This window comes from Temnothorax curvispinosus, unplaced genomic scaffold (assembly GCF_003070985.1).
Source record: "Temnothorax curvispinosus isolate PA1 unplaced genomic scaffold, ASM307098v1 QBEX01001787.1, whole genome shotgun sequence".
In the NCBI taxonomy this organism is placed as follows: Eukaryota; Metazoa; Arthropoda; class Insecta; order Hymenoptera; family Formicidae; genus Temnothorax; species Temnothorax curvispinosus.
This window is the reverse complement of record NW_020211567.1, coordinates 42,194-51,885: the sequence shown is the minus strand read 5'-3', so window position 1 is coordinate 51,885 and position 9,692 is coordinate 42,194. Positions and strand designations below refer to the sequence as shown.

The window sequence follows — 9,692 nt, the reverse complement described above, 5'->3', positions numbered from 1 at the left end:
TTCGTCATCGCCAAGGTCGCTTCGAATTCGTATTCTATACTTGCTGTGGCGTCTTTGTGATTTTTTTGAAGAAAATTTACCGGATTTTAATCTCGGGGGCCCTGCGGTACCCTATTCGGTCCTGCTGGCTGCTAAGTTTTGGCTGCCAACTTCAGCTTCATTGTTTTTATCGGGAAACTTGTACCCTTCCAAATAAAGTCTAAACTTTTGAATGGCCCACACCACGGCCAAGCACTCCTGTTTCGTTACCGAATATCTCCTCTCGGGATCCGACAATACGCGACTGGCATACGCTATTACACGTTCCTCGCCCTCTAATTTTTGCGTTAGGACAGCTCCCAACCCAACTGAGCTCGCGTCAGCCTGTAGCACAAACGGCTCCTCCAAAACGACTCAATTACGCGGAGCACATTGCCGTTTCCCAAAATCGAATCTTCACAATACCGTACTCACGCGATTCTACACCACGATACGGTCAGCAATATGGCACTCTATAACGGTCCCGCTCTCGGAACGGGACGCACGCGTGACTCTAATTACGCGAGGACTTCAATTACGCGTTGAATCGAATCACGCCTCAAACGCGCGTAGACTGTCGGCGGCCGCGTACCCAAATTCCCGAGACGGGCAAGCGTTTTATTTCTTGACCAGGCCCTCCCGCGGTATTTCTTTCGATTAATTACAATCTCACAACTCACAAGCCTCGCGACACAGCGCGACTCCCGGGAAGGCCTCGGTATTGCGACGATCTTACTTGTACGTGGCCTTACAAGATAGTGTTCGCTCGTCGGCAGCCGGTCGTCCACGATGGCAGGGGATGGTTTCTTGCTCGCAAGCTCGCACGACAGTGCCGATCTTCCGGCTTGGCGGATTGTTCCGCCCCAGGCTCCTTTTTTCGCGCATACGCATTGATGCAGCAGAAAAGAAAGCAGCGAAATGATATGCAGCAGTAAAATGTTATGAGCGCATATTTTAGCGGTTGACGCATTGACGGACAGGGCGGACAGGGCGGAGTCCGGTTTGTACGGTGAAATATTGGTCAATACTGCTAACTTTAACCGTCGGTTAAGTGGTTGGTGAAATTGGTCCTTAGATGAGTTAGGTTAGGTATATATTTATATTTATATAAATAGAAATTAGATTCGCGTATATTAAATTATTAAAATGGAAAAAAAAGCTATTAGAAAAAGAAGAAATTGAGATTTTTGTTTAGCATGGTTAGATGAGGATAGTTTTAAATGTTATATTTAATATATATTAGTATACACTACACCATTTATAAGTTTGGAACTTACGATTTGCTCTTGCATTTCATGAAAAGGTTAAATTTCTCGATGAAAAAACTCGCAGAAAAGTTTCCCCAAAAAATATATTTTAAAGAAGAGAGATAGAGCTTAATATTTGTTTTTTATTTTCTTCTCTATGATATTTTGTGCTTAATTGAAAATTGACATATACAAATATATTATTAAATTTATTATTAAGTTTTAAATATCTTGTATTATATATATAGTATATGTAATTTATGTACTATATATTTATATGTAGATATATTTATATGCAAATATATATTAATACATACATACATTATGTATGTTACATTGTACATTTTTAGCAAATTTTTAAATAATTTGAAGGGGGTGAATAACGGTACATCTTTTCGTCCGTGCTAGTTATTGTACTGATATCATTCTCGCCGCGCATGCGCGAAAAAGGGCCCCGAGCGGAACACTGGCCTGGCGGGACCTCGCTGGGCCCGCGTGCCTGCGCGCCGGGGTTGCAAGCCCTGATCGCTGCTCAACCCTTCGCGAGCGCTGCGCCCGACTTGGCGCCCCGCGCGTTTGCCTCTATCCTCCGGCGGTGGTATTTTGAATGCTGTGAGTCTGGCTGACCAGGCCACGACTCCGGGACCGGTACTTCGACAGCCAGGCTGGTCGGGCCGTGGCTTGTCGACCGGTGGCAGAACTCTGTGGGCGATGGCTTATTTCTCAACGGGGACCTTCGTCGGGGCGTCTCCAGGAGGGAGATCCGTTTTCTTTGTCACGTCACACTTTTTATCGCGACGCATAAAATTATAAATAGAATTTTATGGATATCTAATTCTTGAATTGCAACAGAAGTTACACATAGTAAACGTGTTATTAAAAGTAAAAATAACTGAGATAATGGGAGCTCATTGCTTCGTGTATATAAAACAATTGATAAATATATTTTTAATTTCTATTACGCAATTAAATATTTATCATGCACCTCTTTAACGCGCGTTATCTCGCAACGGAAAATTTACGTGATAACTGTCCGTGATAACAGTCCGTGATAGCGGATATTTCTGATACTGTTAATTTAGTACTTTAATTTTATTAGCTTTATTCTTATATCTATTATAAGCAAAGTATTTGACTGTAAATTGCCGCTTTACTTGCATTTTGTTCTAAATAAATATTTACTGAGCTTTTATGAAAATAGTATAACACCATTTTGGCTTCTTACCCGCAACATGAAGCGAGTGTACGACGTGCGAATTATGAGATTATATAGAGGATTTATGTAACACGTCTGCAGAAACAGGCGCGAATCCGGTAATCCGAAACTGTACACTCGTAATCCCGGTACTCTCAACTCGTTATCCTTTATCCTCGTTATCTTCGTTATCACAATCAGGATGAAGTCACGAGGTTCGATCTGAGAGAAGAGAGAGAGAGAGAGAGCATTCTCCTGCGCGGCGGAGAAGAATTCCGTAGGTCGAATCGAACGAAAGCGGGCGTAACCGCGGTGTCGTAAAACGGAAGCCATAAATATCTCTACCAGGAAGCGATTTAATGCGGACATAGAGCACACGTGCAAGGGTGCGGTCGACATATTTATTCTCAACGGGAGTCCCTTAAAGAATCTAGATGATGGAAGGCGCCGTCGAAGGCGAGACGCACCTTTTTGTCGATTACAGACATAATATACATGTAAGGTGTAAAGTTCATATACCTAGCGTCCGAGCAAAATCTAAAATCGTTCACAAAGCGCGAAACAGCGGAGAGAGGTTAACAGAGAATTTTGCATAGAGTTGTTTTGGACATTATTTTATCGCAATTTCTGTGTAATAAGCAGCGCGAGTTAATTGGTAAATTTAATTGGTAATTAATTCAACCGGCAAACGCGTGCTTATGGCAAAATTTCGATCTGTGTAATTCGCTGTCTTTAATCCGTAAATGGCAAAAGATTAATATTTCGATCTGTATTAACAAGTTTATCTATATTAACAAGTTAATTAAGTTAATCAGGATCAACAATCAAGTTTACGAAAGAGATCCCTTATGTAGCAATGACATTCATTTCGGCGTCGTGCGAAAATATTGTTCGATAAAATTCCTAAAAAGTTTCGCCGATACGCATCGAATATACGAGTTTGCTTTTAGGAAGTAAAGCTACGCGTATTTGCTCTCAGCTGCCGTTGACGCAATTAAGATCCCCTTCATACGGGCGACCGCGAAATTTGATTATACCCGTGCGAGGAGGACCTAAAGCGACACCCTCGTGCGCTTCCAATCCAAATGACATGTTTATGAAGATCGAACGTCAAGTGTGCACGAAATTACGGATCTCGTTGAAACTGCGTGGGTATGTTTCCGCATCTCAGATAACGAGATTTTCTACTCTACCATGTGACGAATCACTTTATGATTCTAAGGATAGAATCTTGTATTTTGTCAAGAAAGAGAGAGAGAGAGTAGTTTTTTATACAAAAAGTATAAGAAGTGACAGCTTTTATTTATTAAAAGTAAATTAATTATTATCCGTAAAATCCATATTAAAATTTTCCATTTAGTTTTTAATATTTTATCTCTTCAATTATCTAGATTACCTTGGTTCGTTTCGTTTTTTAGACCATTTTAATATTATTTTAAAATTATAAAGAAATTCGTCTCTAGAGAAATTACTCTTGACGTTCTAAGTATTCTCGACATTTTAGGAATAAATTAATGTAGAAATAAACTAAAGGGCAGAGAGAAGAGGAGAGAGGAGAGAGAGAGAAAGAGAGAGAGAGGGGAGAACTGTTTTAAAAGTCATTTATATACCGTGGGATCTACTCTTCTTTGTTTGTCGAGACAACATATTAAAAGATAATGCTCTGTCGTCACGGGGTTTACTTTCCACTTTGTAAGAAATAATAGCGTTATTTAAACAAAAAAAAAATTGGGGGTGAAGATATTTGACATATACAAAGCTTTCATAAAATACCCACTTAGAAATTCTTAAAACAACATCTGCCTAAATTGGTTTGAGACATAACGATATCAATTAATTCTTGACGTGATGATTGCGGTTAAAGTGTTAATCATAATATTATTAGCTTATATACGTAATGACTGTCCGAGAAAAAAAATGGATATAATATGGTCAGATGTAAAAATATGTTATTAGATATGAAAAGGTCTAAATTAGATATGAAAAGATTTAATTTTATATGAATTTTATATGATTATATATAATCAAATCCGGGCGTGATATGATCATATCTTTATGTAATCATATTCGACTTGGTTTTATTGCATATGACAACAGATACATCTGTTACATATTGTTACATCTGACCATATTATACCCATTTTTTTTCTCGGCTGCGGCTATAATGTATGACTTAAATTTATTGTTAATTAAATTCTTTGCGCTAAAGATGATCCCAAGAAAGAGTCGAAACGTACGCTATATATCGTCTTATTAAACTAATATAATAAATTTATAAGAGCGCATTAATTACCGCGCTTGGCTCTTATTGCCAAATTTAACTAGATTTGATTTTTCATGAAATAACATTTCACTTTGTAAAAAATATATAGAGAAATTAAATCGTTGCGTATTTCGCAAAACAGATCTCTTTCAAAGAAATATTAATATTAGTAACACTTATGTAAATTTATACATTTAAAATGTATAAAATAAATGTATTTTTATATATAATTACGTTTATTTACATTTATTTCTACTTTCTTTTTAGAGCCTTAATTTTCATCATAAATGTAAATGTATATTTATTGCAATTTGTCACATTAAAAGGAAATCAAGAATATTAGAAAGAAATTTGGGTAAGATTTTTTTTCGGATTTAATTCTTTTGTAATTTGTAAAGAGTTGTATATTTATACATTTTACTAATTTCTTTGAAAACGTATCTTTTTTATCTTATTTATCATTTTCAGTGATTTTATTATACGCACACAGGTAATTGGCACTTCGAGAGAGAAAGAAAGAGAGACAGAGAGAGAGAGAGAGAGAGAGAGAGAAAGCGAAAAAGATTACTTATCTTATTTTTATCACTTCAACTTACTTGAAGTGATTTCAAGTGGCGCAAGATATTTCAAAAGTTCAAGACGAAAACTTATTTCATACAGCCGTATAAAATACGCAAAAGAAATAGACTGAGTGCATCGAGGAAGGCAGCACGGAAAGATAGAAATAATAATTGTTCATCTTATTCTTTAAAAGAGAAAGACAGACATTAAGTTTGTTATACGTCTCGATCTTTTTCGTCTTCGTAATACGGATATCAACTTACTTTCCGACGGTCACATTTGGATCGTGCAGCTGGTAGAGGTCTACGAAGGTTTTGCTGTCGTTAAAAATTCCAGCGAGCTGCACCGTATGCAACAGCGGCCCTTCGCAGTAAACTTGGCTGAAAATCAATACAAAAGCGTAACGAAACCTATAATTAACAAACATCGTCAATTACATAAAAATGATTAATTTAACGTTTGTTTGTACGCGACGTTTGCAGTACGTGATGCAGTGTGCGTTCGACAGGTGGATAACGTTAAATTAACAGATTTTGTCAAAGTGCATTTGATGTAATTGTGTCAACGTAATTGCGGATAGCGGCAAACAGTTGTTGTCATTGAAAAAAAAAAAAACAATGCACAAGACATCCCGGAGGGGAATTAACGTAAAATCATTACGTCATGCACAACGGCTAACGGATTTATTTTGCGGCTACGAATAATTACGGGATAACTTAGCGTCAAGAAACAAACACCTTTGATTAATTAAGACCAAAAGAATGAATAAATAATAAAACTTTGCCTTTCAAATGTGCCGTGCGCATGGTACGGGGTCTCGCTGTTGTAGGTTGAAAATAACACTTTAATGAATTCATGCGCTCTTTATTTGCCGTCCGGACGGATTGGATACTTAAACAAACGCATATAGTCTTTGCGTTCGCAAATTAGATGTCAAACTAATTTTGAATGATTTAAGACCTGGAGGCATGGAACGCATGAATTAACTTTTTACTTTTAAATTACGAGGCTTAGTTTTTTATCACGTTATTTAACCTCAATGAAACAAACGTGAGAAGAAAAGAACATATTTACATATTTTACATTTATCACGTACATATTTACATTTATTACGTACATATTTACATTTATTTATTTTATGTTACGAAACGTATATGAAATTAAACCCGATATTATTTTTCAAAAGGGTATCTCACACACAACTTACGTACATTTTCCGTTTTACTACGCTTTGTTATAAACTAAGTAAGTAGATAAAACTAAATGTGAAAACTTTCTCCTCTACACATATTGAAAAAAATTAATCCGGTGGTTTAATATTGAAAATAATAAACTTTCGTAAGAATATTATATTCAAGCCAGTTTTCCCCGCGAAATTATTAAAATGTGCGTCGTAATGAAATTTGCAGTTAAAAAGTTATCCGATTGATGTGGAGTGTTCTTACACATTCTCTCTTACTGTTCTTTAGGAAAGTTTTCCAATCAGCTGTTTTATCTTAAGATACCAAATGTCGATATTTTCCAACGATGACCAAGGGCCTGTCCCAACAATTTCAAGATGGACGACAACTTTAAGTGAAACTTGGACGAGACTGTTATTTTTCCGCGACAGCCACGTCAACGGGCTGATGTCATTCTGAAACCGACGAGCCATAAAATCAAGCACAAAAATCACGCGCGTTTCGAAAGTCGCGATGAGAAGTTACTCGTAGCTTCATTGCGTGGCTCATTGTTTTCTGGCAGATACGAGAACATACAATCGAAATACAATAAACGCCTTTGTCTTTGTATCAACAAGAAATAACGTCAATGTGCGCCGAGAGACCACTTTTTATTTTTCACTTCGAGCATTTCTCATCGAACGTTCTCTGATCGAAAAACCAAACGAGAACTCGGGGAATAATAAAATTTGTTTTCTTTTTTTTGTCGTCGGATAAATTCTTTTTAACATTTGATATATGACACTAATTTGATGATAACACTAATTTTCAATGCAGACTCGAAGATTTGTATAGCATAAGAATATCGAGGTCCGCTATACCAAAATAGGAAACAAACTTAAGACTTTGAAATGTTCTTTTAAGACAAAAAGATAGAAATCTAAGAATTTTAGAAACCACTTGCATAATATTTATTAAACTAAATTTAAATAATCCAATAATATTTACGTATATACTTATGATTTTGATAGATTTTGTACAGAATCCGGCGTTGTGACATAAATTTTACTTTTCCAGCGTCCCTAAAGAAAAGAATTTAATGGAGGAAAATCAGAACATCTTGTAAGCCGCTCAATCGGATCTTCTTCAAAAGATAGTGGATGAATGTCGCGGAATAACGCCGGAAATGTTTTAAAATCCATAACAACTTTAAATAAAGACTTTATTATTGAATAAAGACTGATGGAGGACATTCTGAACATTTATTAAAGTAAATTTTTCTGTAAATTGCGAACTTTCAGTTTTACTACCTGGAGACTTCTAAATGCGATTTCTCGAGAAACACTCACCTAAATTTAAAATAAAATAAAAAACAAGACATAGTTGTAAAGATAATTAAAAGAAACCTTAAAAACGATGTTTTACTTGATATTTTGAATAGGCACTCCCAGTGCCTTTTAAGATTTTTAAAAGAGTAGCTAATCTAATTAAAGAGGGATAATGAAGAGGTGAAAAAAAAGCACGGTTAAGTTTATCACAATTTACCTTAAAAGTAAATTTGGTATGTTTCGACATAATTTGCAGAAATAAGTCGGTTATAAAAAAAAAACGAGGTGGAAAATTGTTGTTAGCTCATCTTGCATATATGTATGTACCTACATTCATATGTATAAATATGTCTATTTATAGAGTGTTCCAGATTTTAACGATCAAACTGCGCCAGTGTACAGTAACTTTTTAATAAAGCTCCTACCTTTACATAACATTATTTCTTATTTTTACATAGTGCACTCTGGTAATCGTTAAAATCTGGGACACTTTGTATAAGAGAAATAAAGTATACCGACTGGCCATTCCTTCGCTGTAACTAACTCTAGATCGTTAATAGATAAGCAGCGCTTAATTTATCCTGTATAAATACTTTCCAGATACTTCGAAAGTGTTTCTAATTAAAAAAGTTGACTCTAACAATATTCTTTAATTGATTATCCGCTGCAGTGTATTCAGTGGACGCGTTTCACTTTTAATTTATTCGCATTAATCGTCTAAACTGAACGAAAGTCTCAAGTGGCCTGTTTCCTTTATCATAAAATGGCCTCATTATTTCTATGAAAATGCTGTTAATATCCGCTCCCATTTCCTTCTATGTGATTCATGTTGATAATCACTAAAGTGAATCTTATCGATACGTCTTAACCCTATCGCGTGTGCTTAGTTTCCCAATGAATTGAATGGTGACGGTGTCCATATAGCTGCACATCGTAGAACCTTATCGGATTAAAGGATATACGAAGAATCGAGAGGAGTCGAGAGTTTCCCTCAAGAAGAACTGCGATATATATGAGAGAGAGAGAGAGAACTAAAAGTAGTAAATCCGTAATTCTCACTTTTCTCGCAAACAGACCGTACGGACAGAGACTGCTCGAACGTTTTCCAAAGGGATAAAACACCATTAACGGACGCCTCATGTTTCCCTCCTCGTGAGTGAGCGGAAAAGAAATTTTGGTTACGTGTCTAGAATAAAACTTTAATGAATCGGAAAATTTCGTGCTTGGTCCTGACGTTGCTGGAAAAATAACTGGCCATCGTCCAGTTTTCTCTCTGAAGTTTGTTTCCTATAAATGCAAAAGATTGATTTCATCCATCCACGTCGACTGAATCCTGTTTCTCTGTTGGATATGTTTCAAGCATTCATTCTTTTGTTATTATTAAAATAGTATGTTTGTTTGAAAATTATTGTTTTCAATATTTCTTCGGTTGTAGTTACTGATACAGTCCAAGAAAAGGCTGTTAAACTGTAGTTACAGTTAATCGACGTTGATGAAGAAAGAAACGTGAGGTATATCCATGATGAAAAATTATATTGTCATTAACTATCGATGAGTCATCAATAAACCATACGCGGAAGGTTTCACCTAACCGAAAGAAAGTGAAACAAATGACTTTCGCTCGCGGCTCTATCGATCATTAGAATTGACGGCGACGTGATGATGTGATGCACGCCTACCAAGCGCGAATATATATACTTATGCGAACGTTATCAGGTTACTAGCAGAGATAAGCCGTTATCGTCGCTCATTTTCCGGAATGATTTTATTCGACATGAAATGTGATTAGAGAGGGAGAGGAGAGAGGGAACGAGGGGGAGAGCATTATCACCAGAAGGCAAAGATATTAAAAATGTTAAAATGCATATATATATGTGTGTGTGTGTGTGTGTGTGTGTGTGTGTGTGTGTGTGTGTGTGT

The 9,692-nt window shown here is 36.3% G+C and overlaps 1 protein-coding gene across 1 annotated transcript in view; it reads right to left on the bottom strand.

Annotated features, from left to right (window-relative positions):
- LOC112468337 (trehalase-like) overlaps window positions 1-9,692 on the bottom strand; it is a 29,726-nt gene that overhangs the window by 17,434 nt on the left and 2,600 nt on the right. Inside the window, exon 2 of the mRNA XM_025037464.1 lies at window positions 5,548-5,664. Coding sequence (XP_024893232.1) covers window positions 5,548-5,664 — 117 coding nt within the window. The remainder of the gene's footprint in view (window positions 1-5,547; window positions 5,665-9,692) is intronic.